The sequence below is a fragment of the Maylandia zebra genome, linkage group LG14, assembly GCF_041146795.1.
Source record: "Maylandia zebra isolate NMK-2024a linkage group LG14, Mzebra_GT3a, whole genome shotgun sequence".
In the NCBI taxonomy this organism is placed as follows: domain Eukaryota; kingdom Metazoa; phylum Chordata; class Actinopteri; order Cichliformes; family Cichlidae; genus Maylandia; species Maylandia zebra.
This window is the reverse complement of record NC_135180.1, coordinates 28,848,170-28,870,463: the sequence shown is the minus strand read 5'-3', so window position 1 is coordinate 28,870,463 and position 22,294 is coordinate 28,848,170. Positions and strand designations below refer to the sequence as shown.

At 41.5% G+C, this 22,294-nt stretch overlaps 1 protein-coding gene across 5 annotated transcripts; it reads right to left on the bottom strand.

Moving 5' to 3' along the window:
• Window positions 1-38: 38 nt before the first annotated feature.
• Window positions 39-22,235, bottom strand: LOC101473349 (bridge-like lipid transfer protein family member 2). 5 transcript variants are annotated; one of them, XM_076873302.1, is made up of 41 exons: window positions 22,101-22,235; window positions 21,422-21,561; window positions 21,172-21,298; window positions 20,974-21,023; window positions 20,754-20,895; window positions 20,554-20,672; window positions 20,398-20,458; window positions 20,138-20,324; window positions 17,827-17,950; window positions 17,582-17,706; window positions 17,404-17,471; window positions 17,183-17,319; window positions 16,873-17,027; window positions 13,544-13,737; window positions 12,891-13,188; window positions 11,830-12,035; window positions 10,671-11,721; window positions 10,351-10,542; window positions 9,821-10,023; window positions 9,244-9,362; window positions 8,953-9,176; window positions 8,639-8,829; window positions 8,384-8,483; window positions 8,080-8,279; window positions 7,689-7,986; window positions 7,446-7,603; window positions 7,060-7,266; window positions 5,971-6,070; window positions 5,571-5,753; window positions 5,358-5,479; window positions 5,105-5,260; window positions 4,481-4,602; window positions 4,217-4,397; window positions 3,937-4,023; window positions 3,326-3,436; window positions 3,111-3,246; window positions 2,705-2,829; window positions 2,519-2,620; window positions 1,290-1,424; window positions 971-1,203; window positions 39-829 (listed from the first exon to the last, which is right to left on the bottom strand). In XM_076873302.1, exons 2-40 carry the CDS (start codon window positions 21,490-21,492, stop codon window positions 1,018-1,020), a joined length of 6,753 nt encoding a protein of 2,250 aa, XP_076729417.1. In that variant the 5' UTR covers window positions 21,493-21,561; window positions 22,101-22,235; the 3' UTR covers window positions 39-829; window positions 971-1,017. The 5 variants fall into 5 exon arrangements, with proteins under 5 accessions (XP_076729417.1, XP_012776490.3, XP_012776492.3 ...); XM_012921036.3 differs by having other exon boundaries at window positions 39-1,203; XM_012921038.3 differs by having other exon boundaries at window positions 39-1,203; window positions 16,873-16,991.
• Window positions 22,236-22,294: the final 59 nt, after the last annotated feature.

Genomic DNA, 22,294 nt, shown 5'->3' with positions numbered 1-22,294 from the left:
AATAACACTTATTGAGAGATAAGCTGACACAAATGGGCCATGATACGATCCTTTTAATTGAAATACTCAGGGCTGATCAGAAATGTGACAAACATCAGGATTTAGCAACATTTCAACGGAAAACAACCGCGGTTACAAAAATATCAAAATACTTTGCATAAAAGTGCTTTAGTGTTCAAATTACAAAACACACTCAGCAGTTAGGTGCAGCACGCATTCTTTTTTTGCCACAATACTGTCACACACACCAAGTGCCACATTTTACCACACATCACCATGTTTTTGTTGCTCTTTTCCTGTCATATTGAGGTACAGAAAAGGTGAGGTACAGAAAAACAGTGAACTGAGAGGAAGCAGGCCACCATTCAACATGGAAAATATAAAATAGCATTTTATATGGGGATAAAGGCCTTCCTGTCAGCGACAGTCATACAGCCACAATCAGTTTCTTTAAGCTTTAAATGATAAAACATATTCTATGATCAGATTTGTTTTTTTGTTTTAAACAAGTGACAGGTGCTTCAGTTAAGTGTCATTTCTTCAAGCAGAGTGCACCGTGTTCCTGAGCCCGCAGGAAGTAGCATGTCGGTCTGGGATTTTCAGCAGAGGAAACAGTAACAGTGAAGTGCCAGCTACATACTGTAAACCTTCCTCGCTACATTCAGTGCAACCAAAGCGGTCGTTCTTTCCAAAGGTTGCAGTTAATGACACCAGAGTGAAGTTTTTAAATGGCACACAAATAAACAGAATAATTTATATTTGGTCAAAATGGCACTCCAGTTATCCTGGAGCTGCTTGAGATTCAAACCTAAGACACAACAGGAGTTAACTGAAAAAAAAGAAAAGAAAAAAAGAAAGAAAGATCAGCAGGCTCATGTGATACAGTAAGATATTTCCTAAATCCACTTGAAATATTCCATCGTGCCCCCTTTTTCATCCTGATTCACAAAGCAGGAGTGATGCTCTTTACTTTTTCCCTGCAGCTGCTGTAGACGACTATCCACTCAATTCCAGGCGTCACTTATGTCGTCTGAATATACTCTTCTTGCCGGAGCTCTTGTCTGCAGTGCTGAGACCGATGAGGAGTCGTGCTTTCTCATCTTCTTCCTGCTGCTGCAGGCTGTTGTCCGCCTTCCCTTCAGATGCCTTCCCCCTCAAGTCTGAGCCCGAAGCTGGCTTCAGACGCAGTTTCTCTTTTATCATCTGAGCAGCAAGGAGCAAAAAAGACAAGTTTAAAAATATCAAAGATCTGCCTGTCCTTTAATGAAGAGATAAGAACGTTAATGTACCTGTGCTACAAGTGCTTTTCGGCTGTCTCTTTTAACAGCCATGGCAAAGTCGAGCCATGTCCATGTATTGTTATGGTACTCCAAGCAAGGGAGAACCAGATTCAAGTCCTTCCAGTCGACACTGTTCTTTTCACCCTGAGAGAGACGAACATTTCACAGGCAAACACAAGATTAAAGGGGATCTGTTCTCTTAATGGATATTCATTGTCAGCATTTTAAATAATAATGTCAGTGTTTGCACAAACAATCACTGTATGTAATATGACAAGGTTGGGCAATGCAGGAAATGAATGGTACTAAAGCTGAGCTTCAATTTTCTTATATCTATGTTTAAAAAACTATGCTGGTTAAAGATTTGGTGTGTAACGTAGAAATTCTCTATTTTTTTTGTTTGTTTGTTTGCAAACTATGTAAAGAAAACATGGTATGCTTACTAACAACCTCTGGGTGTTTGTCGGATGCATTCATAGCTCAGTACAATCTTTTTTGAGCCACAGATTTCTTTGAAGATTCACCTGTTAACTGTTTAAAATGGAACCAATCCAAACGTGGGTACCTGTGAGCCAAAAGCTTTTAAATATATTGTAGCTCTTAAATGATGTCGCACAGATCTGGCTATGAGCCACCACCCATCTGCTGTTCAAACCTTGTGTTTGTAAGCAGCCTATCAGTGTAAAGTTGGCTTAAAAGGAGGATTGGCTTTAAGATGGTTTCAGACAGAACTGAGGGCCAACCTAAGGCCCAGTGCAAGGTGAGACCCTCTGTGCTCATATGAGGACATCACATTTAGGCTTTTCTCCATTTTATTGATATTGAACAGAATGAAGCAGTGCTTTATGCTTTGTTAATGCTTTGTTAATGCTTTATTGTATTAAGCTGTGAAATAACCCTCTTCTCCTCACACGAGATGCATTTTTAAAAAAAATTACTATCCGTTTAAAGATGAATGTTTTTATATGTATGATCCAACGATCTCAAAATGCATCTCAAACACAAGCTTGGGTCAGAGGTTAAAAATTGGTTGTTTTGTTTCTGAAAAACAGAAAGATTTTCACCTGGTGACAAAGTTAGTTATATTCTAATATCTAATATTTGGCAGTTAAACAATGCTTAGTCAAACATATTTTGTATGGATGATTTTTGTTGATCTTTGCATTTAAACCAATGAATAAATGGGTACTGAATCTTACTGTAGAGGTATGTAGCAGCTGTTATGCACAGAAACCCACCTTATAGCTGACACAGAGAGGCACTTGTGGAATCTTGATGTAGATGAATGAGTTGTTCATTGCAGCTCGCTCTTTCATCTTATCAATGTCATCGACAGGATGCTGAGTGACAAAATATAAAGTCTACTTACTCTGCCTTAAAATAAAGTTCTATACATTTTAGCACACATAAAACAGCATCTCTACCTCTGGAGCCTTCCTGAATGACCTTCTAACCCCAGCAGTGCGGTTCAGTCCCTGGGTGACACCTTTGCTGGGACCCATAGCACCCATGGTGTCCTCTGACAATGGCCGAGGTTTGACAGGGATACCTGTATCACGGACAATATTAGAATAAGCTCTCTGGCCTCTGGGTGACTCTACACTTTATACTCCCACCGAGTCTCACATCAAGGTCATATTCAAAGTGGCTGAGGCTCTACATAGAGCTCAGAGGGATGACATAACAGAAAAGCAACTTGACACTGCAAGTCTGGTAGAGAAAATGGAAACTATTGATCATTTAGGCAGTATAAATTTCAGGCTGATGATCACACAGAGAGTCTGGAGATGAAGTGCTACGGTTATATTACAGCTGTTGATAAAAGCATACCAGTAGTAACCAGCCTAAATTTGTCTTCTTCATCTGTGACCTCCTCCTCTTCAACATTTCTCCCCGGGAAGAAAAACCCCATCATTCGTTTGAAGAACTGGTACATCAGCTGGATGGTGAGAGGCACCACATTCACCTGATGATGAAAACAAAATAGTGTTAGAAAAAACATTAAATCAAGCACCATAAAAGTGTTTTAGAGTCTTCATTCTCACCTCAAAGTGTTCCTTCACAGAGATTCCTCCCACAGGGGGGCGCACTTTGCTGAAGATCCGCAAAGCAAACTGGCGTCCAGACTGGCAGTTACTCTGTGGACGAAGTACGACCTAAAAGAGATGAGAGAATTAGATTCAAACGCATGCATGCACGCGCACGCATGCACACACACACACAAAAGTGATTTGATTTGAAAAAGCTCTACTGAGATTGAGTTTGAAAAAGACACAAACACCATGTTTCATTGATGAAATGAACACAGGAAAGAAGGCAGACACTGTAAGGTTGAGTGAACTAATGGCTCAAACATGCGTCTATGACTCAGGTGCACATGCACAATATGAAACTTCTCTTCACTGTTCCAGCTGTATACATACCCTCAAACGCTGCACAGAGGAAACCAGGCACAAATAAGTTAGTTATCAAATTGATGTCTGCCATGTATGTCACATTGTGCTTGGTTGTAAAGTGACACAATGCAAAGTGGTTTGTAGAAGAGAGGACTGGCTAGTCTCAAAGCTTCAGCAACCAAAAAGCAAAGTAAATAAATGTAAAGCAAGTGAAAATAAGCTATTCGGCCTAATCTGAATATTCCGATGAAGTTATTTACCTTGTACGCTGCGTTCGGTAGCAGGTTGTTCATTGTGAACCACCCAAGCTCCAAAAGATGCTCTGCTGTATCATCAGACTTGTTCAGCTGCAAGGAGACATTTTTCAAAGTGGTTATCACTCAGTGATCTTATCAGCAGGAGAATATCAAATAACATCTGTTAACCTCTTATCCAGTTTTTAAAATGCACTAAGGAACTAAAGCCTGTGAATTTGTGGGCTGTGGTGAGAGGCAGATGGAATGTCTCCAAGCTCTGGATGGATTATCAGCATCTGCTCACCTTGCTGTACATAAATCTCTGCAGCTCCAGCTCAGCGATACCGAGCTGTCCGTCCTCTTCTGTCAAACACCAGCGGGCCTGTGCAAAGTAGATCTCTGTTCTCCTCACTACACTCACATCCTCGGGAGGTTTACGTAACTCCAGCTTATTTGCCCGCTGCAGCTGGAAATCCTTAAAACATCTGGAAAACAGATACATTTTTGTTTTTTTAAATTTTCGCCATCTCTGCTCTATCCTGGATGCAAATCAGTGCTGACATAAGACCTGATGAGGATGTTGAGCTCTTCACTCTTCATCTGCATGTCATTCTTCTCCTGGTTCAGCTGGTGCTGCAATCGTGCATTAATCTCGTTCAGTTCATCGCAACCCAGTTCCTCAGATTGCGCCTGCAAGATGAAGAAGAAACAAAGTGTTTCATTGACTTAAAAGACCCAGGCACTGCACTCCACTAATACAGTGTCACATGTCCAACATGGTGCAAGCTGCTATAAAAATCCAGTGTTCGAGTTACTCAGATATTGCAGTGTGCTTTGCTTTTAATGGGTTAAGCAGAGATGATTAGGAGTTCCACAGACCCAGATAGTCTTTATTTTCAAACTTGAAGACACAACTGCTACTAACGTAATATTCTATGCAAAAAAAAACTGTTCACACTTCAATGTATAAAGCATGCAGTTTTACTGATGTGTAAAATTACCTCACGTGCTTAAAGATTAAGAGTAACAATTCAGGTTTACTGTTTGACTCTAACAAGACCTTTGGGATATGTAAAACAACTACACTGATGGTCACAAAGGACTAATTTTATGGACTTAAAGACAATTAAAAACACAGTCAGCTGTGAGTAACTTCTGGGCTTTTACACTTAACTTTAAATTACACGCTTACCCTGATGTTTGAATAAATCTGTTTCTCAAGGCGTCTAATTTGAGCAAGGTGTTGCCTAACGGCCTCCTGAAGATGCAAGATGCTGCTGCGCTGCTCCTCGGGGTTACTGGAAATCTCCAGCTGGAAACGCACTCGCTGCTTTTTCTCACTGTGCTCCTACAGAATCACCACACAGAAGAAACACAGTCAGCAAAAGCTAAAACATTTATTAGGCCATGGGAATTATGAGCTAGCTGTTGCGTCTCTAGCCCACCTTGCGTCTGGGCTCCACGTGTAAGAGCAGGTTGTTGACAATGTCCAGAATCATAGCATACTGAACTGGGTTAGTGGATATCTCAAGATCATGATGAATGAGAGTGAAGGTGTCCACAGCACCTGAAAAAAATGAAAAATGAAAAATCACTCTCTTATTAGAAAATTAGCACTCATGCTTAAAGATATGTGGTCTGTTGGTGGTCACATATACCAGCCTGTTTCTTCAGCAGGTCTTCCTTCTCATGGTTGTTCCTCAGCTCTGGAGGCTTAATCTGAGTGGCCAGCTCTGGGTTGATGTCGTGACTGTAACTGATGTAGTGCATCCGGCAACTACAGCGCGAGATGATACGCTGAACCTGCTGAGACTCGTTCACCTGTGCGGGCTGGTTCCAATCTGCAATCAAAGATCAAACAATATTTGAATCAATCAATAACTACAATACCCATTTTAGCTCTGAACAAAAATATAAATATGCCAGAAGACTTGACAGTAAAAGGGTTTTTCTCAGTGTATAAATGTAAAACATCCATGCACTCAGTCATGTTTTTTATTTATTGATTTTTACAGCTGTAGTTACTGTGTGTTCAGTGTCCTGCAGTAAAGGCCACACCTGTTGTAGTGCTAACCATTCCTCCCACAGCCTGGCCACTCTCCATCAGCTCCAGCACCGAGTCCAGGTTACGCTGCCGGTGCTCCTCAATGTTTTTCACCTAAAATAAATAAATAAATAAATAAAAAACTCAAAGCTATGATGACAAAGCTGTTTAGTTAAAAAACAACAACAGACAGTTATTGTAAATCTTGTTTAATACTGTGGTAATTCTTTTCTCTAACAAAATGTTTAGTCTATAAAACATCAAATATGTCAATTACAGCCTTTCAAATTTCTTTATTCAGTCAGCAAAGACTGCCCTTTGTCAATTTCTCACTTTCTCATTTTGCAGCAAAAACAACTGAAATGACTTAAAATAAAGCAGCTAATCAGTTACTTGTGTCATCTTTTTAAATACAGTGTCATAACAGTACAACTTCATGGCACTCAGAATGACCTGTCATTGCAATTTCTAAATGAAAACCAATGTTTTAAAGTTTAACTGCAGACAACATCTGTAAACAACAGCTAAACCCTTAAACTTTTTGTACGTGCCAAATACAAATTTAATTCTTGAAAGAAAACATTTTCTTAAATGCAAAAAATATATAATAATCTCAAGTACAAAGTCAAATAAAATAAGATATATGCAATCTAAAACCTTTACTCTGTTCTCTTGGAAGGCTTTCTGGCATTAATAGGAGGCAAGTTTTTGTGCTGCTGAAAACAGACTTTGAGATTGTGTAGACATTAATTAATATTAATAATAAATAATTGCCCAACCTAACGACCCTTAGGTCACTGGCTTTAAGGGCTTCTGGAGGCTTTCTACAGATTTTTCACTGTATTAAACAAACAGCAGTGGTTGGAGCAAAGTTTGCTTTTTTTCACATCAGAGTTTTCTAAAGAGATTTCTGCTGCAGGCCTTGCTCGTGTTTATATCGTTTATCACATCGGTGCGCAACAGAGCTGTGCATTAAACAAAATATTGAAGCAGAGAATTTGTGTCGAGAATCTTTTATAATCAAATTTTTCAAATTACTCGATGAATCTTTGCAGCCCTAATTCTACGACTGGGTTAGTTGACCCCGTGAGAGCTTAGCCTACCTCCAGCCACAACTGTCGGTCCTCTTGTTCAGATGGGTTGGGCTCCATGGTGGCAAAATACTGCATACCATCCAGCAGACAGGTCCAGGTGGTCTTCTGCTTCAAGGTGTCGTTATACCAGGCAGGGTGATGCTCACACTGCAGCAGTTGAGCCTTTGCTGCAGACACCAGTACACAGCCGGCAGTCTCTGTGCCACGCAACATCATCTAAGTAACGCAAAGGATGATTGAAAGATAAACACCTGACAATCAATCTGCATCAATTAATCCAAATTTGACAGATTAGTTTTCAAGTAAAAATAGTGACAATCTACATGAACATCATATGATGGGTGAAGAAAAGAGGCAAATTATTGAAATATAACTGCTGTTATTACTGCAGTTACCTGACAGTTGACCAACTCAATAAACCAGTTGCGGTTATATACATCATCAGTCTGACAGGCTGCAATGCCACACAGCTGGTCGCTGACACCTGAATCCTCTTCTGAAAACACCACAAACTTGTCTGTCTCCTCAATCAACTTCTGAAGCATCGATGTGCCTGAAAGATAAGTGGAAAAGCAATCAGTTAATAGATGTTAAAGCCTAAAACCGTGGCCTTTTTGTTAGTCAGGTGACTTCCTTACCTTCATTTTGACTTTTTTCTGATCGGTTGACAGAAGCAACAACTGGTATGGTAGGAGCTGTGGTGGGGGAGTAGGTGGTAGGAGAGCGTTTGAGCTTCTTTGTCTGCAGTTGTGTGTCGATTCTCAGACCTTTCAAAGCTTCAGTGGAGAGATTTCTTTTCAGTACAGATGCCTTTTTGTAGCCATCATATAGCCCAAAGGCTATGTTTCTGTTTGTAGTTGTCCAGGAAGCACGTAGATCCACCAGACGCAATTTGTGAGTATAAGAGGCATTTGTTTCATCCTTTGTGTTCACCTCCTGACAAAGAAGATACAGATAAGGACATTAATTATTCATGCAGTCGCAGTGAAAAATACATTTAAACTCCAGCCCTTAGGCTCTGGCTGCTACCTCCTCCATGCGATTGCTCTGTCGTTGGTAGCTAAGGGATGACAGGCTGAGCAGGTGAGTCTTCTTCACTTGAGTGTTGATCTGGTGGTCAGCAGTCTCATCCCAGGTGGAGGCCATCAGGTGGACTGTCACCTGTGAGAGCTCACTAACCATCTGAGTCACATTCCACTCAGAGATCAGCCTCCTCATCACAGTGCCAGCTGAGACACCACACAAACACACAAAAGCGCACACATGTAAACTAATGAAGAGTACTTTATGTGATGTTGTGCATCCAGCACATCTGTAAGTAAATTGCTTTTACCCTGTGGAATAAGTCTTTGTGTGCCCCGAGTGAAGACGTGGCCTTTGTTGCACTCCAGTTGGATACCTCTCTGCTGGGCAAAGGAGGCCCAATAATGCACCTAAAGGGTACACAATATATAAAATGTGCAATAATCAAGAAAAACATTAATATAATGAACAGTTACAAACTGAGGCATATTTGATGGGAAAAATGCAAACTTTGACCCTGAGACTGCTGCTGTTGCACACACTGAAAAAACAAAACAAAACCTACTTGTAGTTGTGGAAAGGCAGCTGTGTAGGACATCTGCTTGTAGTGCTGACCAAGCTTCTTGCGAATTGGCTTGAGGCTATGGAAGAGCTTGCCTCTGCAGATTGGCCGAGATACGCTTGTCCAGGTGGCCCAGAAATTTTGCATCCAGCGCAGTGTGCTGCTGTACAGGAGGATTCTGGGCTGATAAGTGTCTACAAAGAAAAAAAAGAACAAAACCTTTAACTCACAAAAGTAAAATAGACATAAAACACTGGTTTGTAAGTGTTTGTAAATTTAGTTTACATAGAACGATGATTGAATACAGTTTGACAAACCTGTGCCACAATGCTGGTTAAGGTCCATGGTGATGGAGAGGTTGAGATTCTCAGAGCGAAACGCTCTGTAAGAGTCGTGAGGCTGTCCTGAGGTCACGTCTGCAATGTTCTCCGCACAGCAGAGCATTACAGCATGGTGGTCATGGGGATTGCCATGGCAAAGCCATTGGAGATCAAGGGTCATACACAGGTTGGGTAGGTGTAGAAAACAGATATCATCATACCTGGAAAAAGATACTTATTAATACTGAATGTTTCTCTGCAAACACTGCTTTTATTGCTTCCACTTACTTTGACGCGGTCCTGACATTTACATCCAAGTCTCCTTTAAAAGCAAACTGGCCGGGGTTCCAGTCAAAGTTCAGCTTATTCCACTCCCAGTGCAAATTTTCCGTGGTATTATAGGGATCCTGTAAGAATCATAACAAATTAACCTGTTACTAATTTTGCTTAGCACAGTGGTTCTCAGACATTCTCTAGCATGTTCTACCTCAACAGTCAAAAACACCCCTCAGTTTTTATTAAAAATATAAAGAACCCAACATGAATAAACTTAACCAAATGGCAGTGCAATATCATCAGAAAACTCTTGTTTTGTTTTCCCTAAAAAATATGTTGTTCATCTTAAATCTAAAGTAAAGTATTTATAAAATATACTTTATATTTTTGCCAGGCTACCTGTGCCACAGCTTCAGTGGCTCCTGCCCCACAGTTTGTAAACTGGTTATCATGGCATTGCTAACAGTGTCAAAACATAAGAATTACTTTAAACAAAATGGAGAAAGCTGCCAAAAACATAAAAATAAACTGATATTGATAATAACCTGTCACGGGTAAACATAAATACTAAGAAAAAACAATGTTTTACCTCTGTAGCCAGCTGATGAAGATTGGCCTGATCAATGTCCATGACCCAGCGCCCGTGCAGAAGGAGACGACTTTTGTCCCACCAGGCCAGAAGAGGCGAGGGATCAGCTGTGGGTTTGGTCAGAAGGTCAACTGACTGGCCAATCAAAGTCCAGGCAGGGTCCCAACATGGCCCCCAAACAATAGTGTACAGAGAGATGTTGGCTGGGGAAAAAAAACATGTAACAATTCCTGTGTGAAACATTCAATTCAATTCGAATTCAGTCATAATCACTGAGTAGTCGAATACTTTAAAAAGAAAAGTGTACACTTTTCTTTTTTAGAAGAGTTCTAGTTTTGTATGTTCAAGGACAAGGACACATTTCTCTCCTCATTTACTCCTGAAAATTCAGTCTTCTGCTTCATCAGTTTTAGTCTAAACAGTTGAACTTTTAAATCACTTATTGGTCATAGTCATAGGATTATAGCAGATTCTTCTGCATATCTAGACAGGATTTTGGGACACTGACCAACATTATACTCATAACTCACATTTGAAGTCATAGTAGAACTTGAGTGGTGGCATATTCCTGTGGACTGTTACATCTCCCCACGGTGGTCCAAGGGGGACAGTCTGTTTGCGCCGACCTCTCAGCTGTCCATCTTGCTCTGTGCCAATCAGACGCCCCGACAGCTCCCAGTCACGGATCTCAAACAGGTAGCGAGGGTAGTCCCGAATTCTCACTGGTACAAAGCAAAAGTAGTAAATACTTTACTACTTTAATACTCTAGTAAATACTAGTAACAATAAAAAAACTTTGAAAAAAATCCTTTGTTTTTTGCCTTAAATGGGCATATAAAGGTGCTCTTACCCAAAAATGCAGCTAGTTTAAACTTGACTGCACGGCACCATTGGACGACCAGAGGGAGCCCATCTCTGGGGAAGGGACTGATCCCATCAATGTCCCTCAACTGTTCTCTCACCCTGTCGGGGCCATGAAGGGACTGATCAGCAATGATGACAAGTTGTAAGTCTGAAACAGTCCAGGTCAGCAGCGACTTCCTCATGGGTGTGTTTGCATAGAGGCGGCATGAACGCTGGATGTAGATCTCTATATGCTTTTTCTCCAGTGAACTATACAGCTCTTCTATCTTTCTAGCCGGGAGAAGTTCTCCATGTTGCTTGCGGAGATCTGCCACCTTCTTATCCAGAAGCTGCAGACGTTTTGCACTCTCTTTACTTTCATCCTTCATCAGTTCATAGTTGTCTCGCAGCTTGATTTCGAAGACATCGTCCAGGAAGACAAATGAGAACTGGCTAATTTTGAAGATGAGGTCAGGCGGCAGACGTTGGGTTGCGGAGGCCTGGGTTGGGGACTGATGGAGACTTTTTAGCCACTTCTGCACACTAATAGCTTTGTCAAATGTGTTTGAGAAATTGTACTGGTAGGGGAACTCCATAGATAAGGAAGGACATGTCAATACCCAGACACGGTTATGAGGAGTGGTGAGGAAGGGGAAAGTGTCTCTGTGCAGCTGCATTTCAGTCAGATCTGCATGTGTCTCCACATCTAGGCCATTAAAAGAGACTATATTGTTGCCATCAAAGTTGAAGATCACTGAGGGAGAGCGCATATGCATAGAACTGCCTTGCTTTGAGAGAGAGAGTGCATCCATGTGCAGCAGAATGTAGTTCTGATCAGTAACATGAGCAGTTAAACGAGTACAGCCCAGTTCAACACGCAAACACAGGCCTCTGTTCTGACCTGAGGCAGCTTCAGTGTTCACTGGTTTAACTGGCTTTTCCTCTCCTTTCTCTCCACACAGCATTAACCAACACGCCTGACCTTCAGTCATGTGCTGATATAGGACCATGTGGTCTGGTGGCGTCCATTCGACAGTAAGATCCTCTTCACATTGAACCTAATTAAAGAAATCAACATATTAATACACTCTGAAATAAATACCGCTAGCATGCTGAGATGGAAATTTATTTAGTCCAGATAAATTCAATTCAACAAATGTGGTTACCTGTATGGTGTGGGTGGTGATGTGGTACCACAGCGTTAATGTGGTGAGTTTTACTATAGGGTTGATGGTTTGAGAGGCGGGACAACATACTTCCATGTTCTCTGTGACTGTCTTGATCACAGACAAGCTGACCCCCTGCAGAGACACCCTAGAGCTCTCAGCAGAGGTCAGGACTCTGACAGTGTCCATCCGCAGAGATACAGCTCCTACACAGGAAAGAAGAAATAATACAGGCAAAAATGGAAGCAAATCAAAAAAGAAAACAATGAAGAGAAGAAAGTGGAGGTCTCTTTTGGAAGTATCCTGGGAGAGAGAGTAGAGGGAAAGCTACAACGCAAACGGCACAAGGTGGATTTGTACCTAGACCTCTGCAACAGCACATGGATTGTCTGCTCAACCAAGTGAGCTATAGTAGCAGCCACATATTATCTTCAGTAGAAAAAAATCTCTCTCTCTCTTTCTCTCTCTCTTTTTTTTATAAAGCAAGAGATGTAACTGACAGAATTCATTCAGATTAATTTTGATTTTGAAAAAAAAGTTACAAATTTCCTCACAATTTACTAAAGCCAAAGGTTACATCAATCAAAAACTAGTAAAACTAGGAAAAAACAATAAAATTCCTAAATGTTGCAGTGTTGTGAGATAGCCTACCAACAGAGTAAAGAAACCTTTAGCTCTATATGCTTTAGACTGAAAAACTATGTGACAAAAGTGGATGCCAGCAGAAATTTATGATGTCAATAAGTGCCGTTCATAGCTTAGATAGCATAGCATAGCATAGACATAGTAGGGTTTAAATAGCAGTTTCAGTCCATATTTGCAGTGGATGTGGTTTTAACTGTGAAAAGCAATACACCTTTTTCTTTACACATAAACAATTTCCTGTTTAGCATACATGTCCTAATATGATTTAAACTACTACGCAATTACACTGAAAAAGTTTATCAGTTGTATGTGATGATTTGTTTTATTGCCACATAAGTTTCATTTGGAATTAAAGCTGTAAAACAGTCTTTTCAGTCAAACAGCTCTGTATTATAATAAAAATGCTCATTCCTTACCTGCAACATTAGAAAGCGTGAAGACATTAACGTCCTCTAGACAGCAGTCCACTTTAAAAAGCAGGTGTAGTTGTGAGGAGGGGATAGGTTTTATGGTGTCGTCATTACAAGGAGACAATGGAGTCAGATCTGGCAGCTGTGACTCTGGATGACGAGGAAAACACATGAGAGACAGCAAGCGAGACAGACACAGTGCACAGGTCTCTGAAAGCTCCACTTGAAGCCCTTTCAGGCTGGACTCAACGTTCAGACTCAGAGGCTGGCTGTTCGACTTCATGTGGGGTCGGTTCAAACTCCCCTGGAGGGAGAAGAGATTAATGAAGAAATCCTTAAAATCAGTTTAACTTGAAACCACATGTTCTGATTTTGCATTGCTCATATAATCTAGAGTTGGACAAATTGGAAGATTTCCCAAGTTTAAAACAAACAATATCAGTCACAAGTCACTTCAAAGAAGGTTGCTGATAAGAATTTAAGCTTTATATTATTTTTTCCCACTTTATTATTCATAGCTAAAGCATCAGTATCTTGGCCAGGTCTCCCTTGAAAAAGAGGTTTTTAATCTCAATGGGATCTTCCTGGTTAAATAAAGGTTAATAAATAATCAGTATAGAAAGATACAAATGTTTATAAAGGTTTTTCTGCAGTCCTACCTGCAGGCTGAGTGAGTCTAGGATTAGGGCTTCTCCCCATACATGTTTACCAGGAGGGTGGGGTGCCTGCTGGATATGAGACCCCTGACCCACTCTCCACCAGAAATTGTCCAAGGACAGCGAGGCACGTTCGTGCACATTTTGGGACTCTTGATTCTCACTCTCAACTTTAATGTCAAGGATATGACGCAGTTCTGAAGAAACAAAGGGTGTGCAGATAAAAAAACATTGTAAGTTAAGCATAGACCGTATAAAAGATAAACACTGTCACAGTTTTACTTTCTTTTTTGTAAACACAGAGGGAGATGTAGGTTCAACCTTGTAACCTAGAACACTGGCTAAGAACTGGGAATTACAAATTATTAGCCAATGAGAATGTCTACGATAATCTTTCGATTCTAATAAATACCACCATTTACAAAATGATGTTCATGTTTTATTCGATATGACCTGAAACTATGTGCCCATAAAGAGATCAGGAAAAGGTTTACTGATGTCAGAAAGCAAGTATTTCTAAGTGGTCCCCTTGTGGCAATTAAAAAGAACTCATTTAGCCACATTTAAGCACTAGCTTCACTTTTCAGACCATGTCTTTAGTACTTTTTCAATTCAAGTGACTCTGAATAAAAGGAGACCTCTTTCTAGTGTCACTGCTTGAAGTAGAAAAAGTTAATGAGTAACATTTAAAAGGGCCCTGTGGAAAAACTTTATCTAATCTACGCATGTTTGAAAGAGGTTGGCCTAACAGTTACCCATAGAACAAGGTTATGAAGGAAAATGTGTTTCAAGAATAGAGGAGACTTGTACATAATAAAGTAAAGTAAAAACAAAGTGTAATTAAAGTAAAGCTTTTCAGGTAAGGAGTGCTGGGGTCAACTGAGAAAATTGTCAGGCGGTGGAAGCAATACTTCGAGGACCTCCTTAATCCCACTGACATGTCTTCCAAGGAGGAAGCAGAGTCTGGGGATGAGGGGAATGACCCGCCAATTTCTGGGGGCGAGGTCACTGAGGCAGTTAAACAACTCCTTGGTGGCAGAGCCCCTGGTGTTGATGAGGTCCGCCCCGAGTTCCTGAAGGCTCTGGACGTTGTAGGGCTGTCCTGGTTGACACGCCTCTGCAATGTTGCGTGGAGATCAGGGGCAGTACCTGTGGACTGGCAGACCGGGGTGGTGGTCCTCATCTTTAAGAAGGGGGACCGGAGGGTGTGTTCCAACTACAGGGGGATCACACTCCTCAGCCTCCCTGGGAAAGTCTATGCCAGGGTGCTGGAAAGGAGAGTTCGTCTGCTAGTCGAACCTCGGATACAGGAGGAACAATGCGGTTTTCGTCCTGGTCGCGGAACACTGGACCAGCTCTTTATCCTCTCGAGGATACTTGAGGGTGCATGGGAGTTTGCCCAACCAGTCTACATGTGTTTTGTGGACTTGGAGAAGGCACTCGACTGTGTCCCTCGGGGTGTCCTGTGGGAGGTGTTGCGGGAGTATGGGGTGTCTGGCCCATTGCTACGGGCCATTCGATCCCTATACAACTGTTGCAAGAGCTTCGCATTGCCGGCAATAAGTCGGACTCGTTCCTGGTGGGTGATGGGCTCCGCCAGGGCTGCCCTTTGTCTCCGGTTCTGTTCATAATTTTTATGGACAGGATTTCTAGGCGCAGCCAAGTGGCGGAGGGCTTTTGCTTTGGTGGCCTCAGAATCTCATCTCTGATTTTTGCGGATGATGTGGTTCAGTTGGCTTCATCGGGTGAGGGCCTCCAGCTCGCACTGGAACGGTTCGCAGCCGAGTGTGAAGCAGCGGGAATGAGGATCAGCACCTCCAAATCTGAGGCCATGGTTCTCAGCCGGAAAAGGGTGGAGTGCCCACTCCGGGTCGGGGATGAGTTCCTGCCCCAAGTGGAGGAGTTCAAGTATCTCGGGGTCTTGTTCGCGAGTGATGGGAGAAGGGAGCCGGAGATCAACAGACGGATTGGGGCTGCAGCTGCAGTAATGCAGACGCTGCACCAGTCCGTCGTGGTGAAGAGGGAGCTGAGTGTAAAAGCGAAGCTCTCAATTTACCGGTCGATCTACGTCCCTACCCTCACCTATGGCCACGAGCTGTGGGTAGTGACCGAAAGAACGAGATCGCGGATACAAGCGGCAGAAATGAGCTTCCTCCGAAGGGTGGCTGGCCTCTCCCTTAGAGATAGGGTGAGAAGTTCGGCCATCCGGGAGGGGCTCAGAGTAGAGCAGCTGCTGCTCCACATCGAAAGGAGCCAGCTGAGGTGGTTCGGGCATCTGACAAGGATGCCCCCTGGGCGCCTCCTGGGTGAGGTGTTCCAGGCATGTCCCACCGGGAGGAGGCCCCGGGGCAGACGCAGGACACGCTGGAGAGATTATATCTCTCGGCTGGCCTGGGAACGCCTTGGTATTCCCCCGGATAAGCTGGAGGAGGTGGCTGGGGAGAGGGAGGTCTGGGCCTCTTTGCTTAGGCTGCTGCCCCCGCGACCCGGCCTCGGATAAAGCGGATGAAGATGGATGGATGGATGGATGGATGGATGGATGGATGGAGTGCTGGGGTTTAACATAGCAGAATCCACCTGCAATACTGCATACTGTATGGGTAATTCTTAACAGCTTGTTGTCCTGGTAGAAGGCTCAATGTCAACTGCTGCTAGTGCAAGAGAGGGGAAGTGGTGAATGATCTAACCCACTATAGTACAGGAATTACAAGAGTTTCAGCTGAATAACTGAAGGTAGTCAGGTAGGTAAAGTCACACAAAATTATGGGTTATTTTTCTAAACTTCTTTACTTCTATTTATTTTTCTGGCTGTTCTTAGATATGTAAAAGTGGCTAATGGTAACAATAAACTAAACTAATGGTTGCAACTGTACTAATCCTTAAAAAACAAAAAACTCCTGGATACTTTGGCCTAGTGGGAGGGTCAATTTTTGTCTGGAATAATTCAAAACAACCCTGATCTTATGAAGGTGGTGAGCTTACCATCCGACTCTGCTATATAGAGCATCATTACCATTGAGCACTGTCTGGCAATCAGCAGATGGGAAAAGTGTAAAACCTTAACTATGCCGACTAAACAGACGCTAAATAATCCTGGACAGTGGCAAAAACCAGGTTTGATTATTTCCAGTTTCATGCCAAGGAAAAGTTGACTGTTGAGAAAATTCTATAGGTGTCCAATTTCCATTCTACACACCTTAACCAATTTTTTTTGTGTGTGTAGATGAGTAAATCTTTAAAAAAAGAGCATGTTAAAATAAATATTCCTGTATAACTATTTTGCATCTGGCACTTTTGTGAACATAATGCACTCTTCACATGACAACAAGTACCTCCATTAGCAGAGAGGAAGCCCAGAGCAAAAGGTGTGGTGTCTCCCAGCTGAACAGACACATTGATGTTGGACACAGAGGTGGTGATCATCACGGGAGCATCCAGGTGAGGAAGGCGCCTGAGGAAAAGGAGGGTGGGCAAATAATCTAACGGACTACACCGCACAAGGTAAGGTAATGGACAAAAACAATAGAGAATGAGTGATGCACAAACAGGGATAATGAAGAGAAGATGGTGAAAGGTGTTAAGAAGATTTTAATTTCAGAAATCCAGCAATCGAACTATGTGAGTTTCACTTTTACAACTTGCCTTTTTCTGTGTGCTTCCTTCCTGTGGAATAGCTGTTCCCATGGAAATAGATTGAGCCAATGGGAAAACTCCTGGTGACGGTAGTGAATGATGCAAGTGTTGACGACGACTGACCCTGAGATGTCAATTGATGTAACCTAAATTCACAGAGACACGAGGGAGAAAGTCTGAGTAACTGATTTACAAAACGATGCAATGTGGCCTTAAAGCATTTCCCTCACCTGCAGGGTTGTCTTGATTGTGTTCACACAAAGAATTCTTTGCCTACTTTGAGACAGCAGAAGTCCATCTGCCAGCAGAAAAAAAAAAAGAAAAAGAAAAAAAAGAGCGTGTTATTCACGACTTCTTCCTCCTTCCAACTCTCTCTGCAATAAGTCTGGCGCCCAGCTGTCCACTTACCCTCAAGAAGGAGCTCCAAGCTGCTCTGGGGAAAGCTCAGCTCAGGAGTGAAGCTTTTAAGAGGAAGCTGCTCGTTGTCACGTCCGTAGCAGACCTTTAAAGACTTTAGAGTCCAGTTCAGGTGTCTGTACAAGTAAGAAAATAGGGTTATAAAATATCTGAAACAACAGATCATTTAAAAGAGTAAACTAATGCAAAACTGTGATCACAGTATATACGCAGCTAGATGTAAAACGGTGACTCACCGTTTCTGGCTGTGCATCGACAGGGTTATGTTTGTGTTATCAAATTCCACATTGACCTTGTGGGGAATCAGCTGATGAAAGCGTTCCACAGTCTCAGTCTGGATAAAATCATCATTTTCATTCTCTAAAAGGAAATAGTATTTGAGTAATTAAATTAGAGTGTTATGTAAAGAATTATCAAAAATATCAAGCCTATCAAGCTGGCATTTGAATTTTAAAAATCTATGACATAGTTAGAAAGACAAAATTAGCACTTCAACCTTTAATAAAACGCAGGTGTTGACTTTCTGACATTGTGCATATTCCACGGGATTTCAAATATTCTGTAACATGCATGTTGTTTAAGACTACACTTAATATTATAACTGTTAGAGTGGAGGTGGATTCTTAATAATGCAACTGATTTTGCATATGAAGGCAGAGCAACCTGGGATTATACTGAGAAGTTAAATCACTAACAACACAACTTTAATGCATTATTTTCTACTAATCTATAAATATGTTTCTTATAAAAATACATACTATGGTTACGTGTCATTTCCTCTTTTTTGCTCGTGAGAATGTTAGTAGTTATTTACATGGACAGAACCACCAGCCTCAACTGTATGTGCAATGTTTATGTTCGTGTTTTTAACTGCAAGCTATTTTTAACATCTGATTCAATGGCCTAACAGACCTGTGCATCTATAAAGAAACGTAAGAAAAAATCATCTTGCTTTAAACGCTTTTCAAACATTTTCTCCTGTTTTTGTAATGAATGTATAACTTAGTCCTACTTTGACTGTGTTGGTAAAACTTTATCATTAAGGACATTTCAAACACTCACAGAGGCCAGTGAAGAGCTATGATATGACCTTGTTTTCATTTTGGTTAGCAGAACAGCTAAAAATATCACAGATGATGGAAAATGTCCAGGCACTTTTAGAACACGCAAAAGATCAAATGCAAATGCAAAGGCAGAAAAAAACAACAAGAAGGGCAGCACAGAGTGAAGGTCCTGTGGATGTACAACAGCCAAGGCACTGTTCTTTATTCATCTAACACCTGACAATACTAATTGCAGGATAGATAGTTTTAAAATGTGATTTTCATAAGGGTTCTTCCCCCCAATTCAATAAATATATCATTAAAAAAAAGATTATTAAGACTTTACCATCTGTGATGGTACAACTATGAATGCAAAACAGTACAACAAATCAGACTTGAAAAATAGAATGAAATAAACTGAAAGTTAACTGCAGTGGTTGGATAAAACTGTACTGTGCAAAAGTCTTGGGTCATTCATAATTTCTTTATTTTTTTGGTAGGAAAATGGGAAATAGGTAGAGTGATTTATTGAAACAGGTTCAAACTTGCGTGGAAATACAATTCATAAGGAAAAAACAGAGTCTGTACAAATGTAATAAGCTTGAAGGTCAATATTTGGTATAGCCACCATTATTCTTCAAAACAGCTTGAACACTTAGGGAAGCTTTCTAGTAATTTCTTTCAGTAGTCTTTAGAAATACTTCTCCAGGCTTCTGGAAGAACATTCAACACTCTTCTTTGGACACTAGTTGTTTTGTGTTTTGTTCTCTGTCAAGATGATACGACAATACTATTAAGGTCTGTAGAGACGGGGGATGTGCCTTTGTGTCTGTCCAGACTGTTCATCAGTTTTTTTTTTAGGCTTCACACTTTAATTTGCCCTCCACCTGTGCAGTTTCATCAGATGTTTTTTTAAGGACGCACTGCACACCAGGCACAGATATTCATTATATTTGGCTAATAACTGTCTGGGAATCACCTTGTTAGTGCAAAAATACTATTTTATGTTTGCCAAACTGTGTCATGTTTGGCATTTTTTGTAGAGTCAATAAAAAAAAAAAAGGAACAAATAAAGCGCCTAAAGATACAGTTTAAAACTGGTTCTTTGCCAAGTTGTCTGCAATGTGTAGACACAACACTGGCTCATCCCTTTAAAAAAAAAGAAGCTTGAATGATCAATGTTAAGGGGTTTAACAGCAAAAACATTCCTCTGAAAATGGTCATTTACAAGGACTGGACTGAAAATGAGGGAACAAGCAGCCAATGTCCATTAAAAAAAACATTAAAATACTTTCAGAACGCCTGGAGAAGTATTGCTCAAGACCACTTTGAAAAATTACAACAATCTCACTCCTTGGAAGCAACATACAAAGAAATGAGAGGTGGCTCAAGACCTTTGCACAGTACTATAGATTAGAGAAAAGAAGGAATGCAAATGAATGTGATGGATAAACACTATACTTAAAAATCATTGCTTCCATTTCAGAGGTCAAACGTTACTCACCAAATGCACCATGATCTTTCTCTTTGTGGGAAACTGCTGGAAGCTGGAGCTGACTGAGGAACAGCCCCTCGTGCAGCTCTGCCATTAGAGTCCTCACACTCAGGGACAGACAACCTGGCTTCATCTCTGGTAAACTCACATCTCCAGATAGCAACAGGCTAAGTGCCACTTCAGCCAAACATATGTCCTAAAATGGAGAGCACATCATTTACAAACATTCAACCACCTGTTTCTATTTCAGTGACAGTTACTCCACTCACCAGTTCACTGCTTTTGAGCACTTTACTGCTTAGTTGTCCAACTGAGAAGTTCCATGCCAACCTGTAAAGACATTTTTCAACATGGATTTCATTTTGGACAACTAATACAAACTATTGATTCAGTCAGATTAGTTATAAACCAAAAATAAATAATACCTTTTACTCTGGTGGTCAAGTAACAAGGTGATACCTGCAACAGTCATGTGCCATAGAGATTCTGGCAGTGCTAGGTTTAGGACCATCACGTTGATGGAGCTGATGTGGAATGACAGCAACTGGAAATACAAAACAGGAAGTGAGATACTGTGTACAAATAAGCATAAAAAGAAATGTTAACTTATCGCCAGCCTTCATACTTGTGACAAGAATCGAAGCGTTTTGGGGCTGACAGAAACCTTCGCCGACTTTTTTCCATGGCTCTGCTTCACCAAAGGTTTTAGTGGTGCTTGCAAGTCAAACCGGACTCTGGTTTCTCCAACACAGAATGCCAGGTATCGCCTGAAACACAACTTATGATATTATTTGCTGCTAACTGTTTTATCTCAGACTATCTGGGCAACACATTAAGCTACTTACGGTAAATCCTGGTTTAGAAGTTTACTTGAAATCCATATCCTGTCAATTTCCTGCCATTCACAGAATTACAGCAAGATAAAAAAAATACATTTGATAGATGGTAAAGTACACAAACTCAGAAGTGAACCATTGACATGGGAGTGGTTGTTTAGCATGTGCCGACTACACAAATGTCATGTAAACAAAAACGTGTCCTACCAAAGTATGCTGGGGGTGAAACTGGATACTGACTCCTTGGACAGAAAAAAATCCTACTGATTTAATCTTCAGATGAGCATTGAGGGTAGTTTGGAAGAATCGCACAGCCAGGGTACATATGAGCCACCTAGAACAGCGGGAAAATGTGCTACTTTAAATGAGGAGAGCAAGGAAACATCTATTAAGCAGTGCTTGCAGTTTAAACCATACAATGATCGCTGTACTGTAGAAATTTCCACACATTCCTCACCTGAAAATGGCACACAGCACACCAATAGCCAGCAAAAAGATTAAAAATAATGATATCAGCAGGAGAGACATTGTGTCTCTAGTTGTTCACACCCAAATCTTGGGACATGAGTCTGGCTGCTCCTTATCTTCTCTCAGCTGCTGTCAAAGAGGAAGAGATGTACTTAAGCACAATATCCAGGTGCCACTCACTACTGATAGGTGACACCGACTGCTTGCAAATAGTTGCTATAACTGTAATTAGCTGAGGCAACACTTCCTACACAAGTTAACAACCGTTCGTTGTGGAAAACGTTAACAGCTAGCCTCACAGAGCTAACACCTCTAATTAACTACAGTGTAATTACAAACCGACCACGAAACAGCACCTAGCTAAACTTTATCGCTCAGCTAACAGTGTAAAGAAAACACAAACCTCTACTAAAACTTGTTTCCCATTACCAAGCCGCCAGTGAGAAACACTCACTGCCAAGCAGCAGCAGCATTAGCCAGTAACCCAGCACTAAACAGTTAACGAAATTTGCCGCCGCGTCATCCAAAAATCTTAAGCAAATCTGGGCTAGCACTGTAGCACGCTAACGCTACCGCTAACTTAGCGGAACTGCCAGTTGGCACTCTTTTTTGCGCCTGTTGGTCGTCTTTGGTCTTTTTGGCCTCACTCTCTTACAAAACTCACTTACCCTGACATATTCGCAACACCGAGCTGTCGCAGCGCAGTGTAACGCTGCAGACAGAGCAGTTTCATGTGACAGTTGACTCAGAGCTTAGTAAACACTGTTCTCCGGCTCGCCGTGCTCAGCTGGCAGCTCGGTGGAGCGCAGTGGTGGGAGCGGAGCTGGGGATTGGCCAGTAACGCTGTCTAAGCAAGTAATCT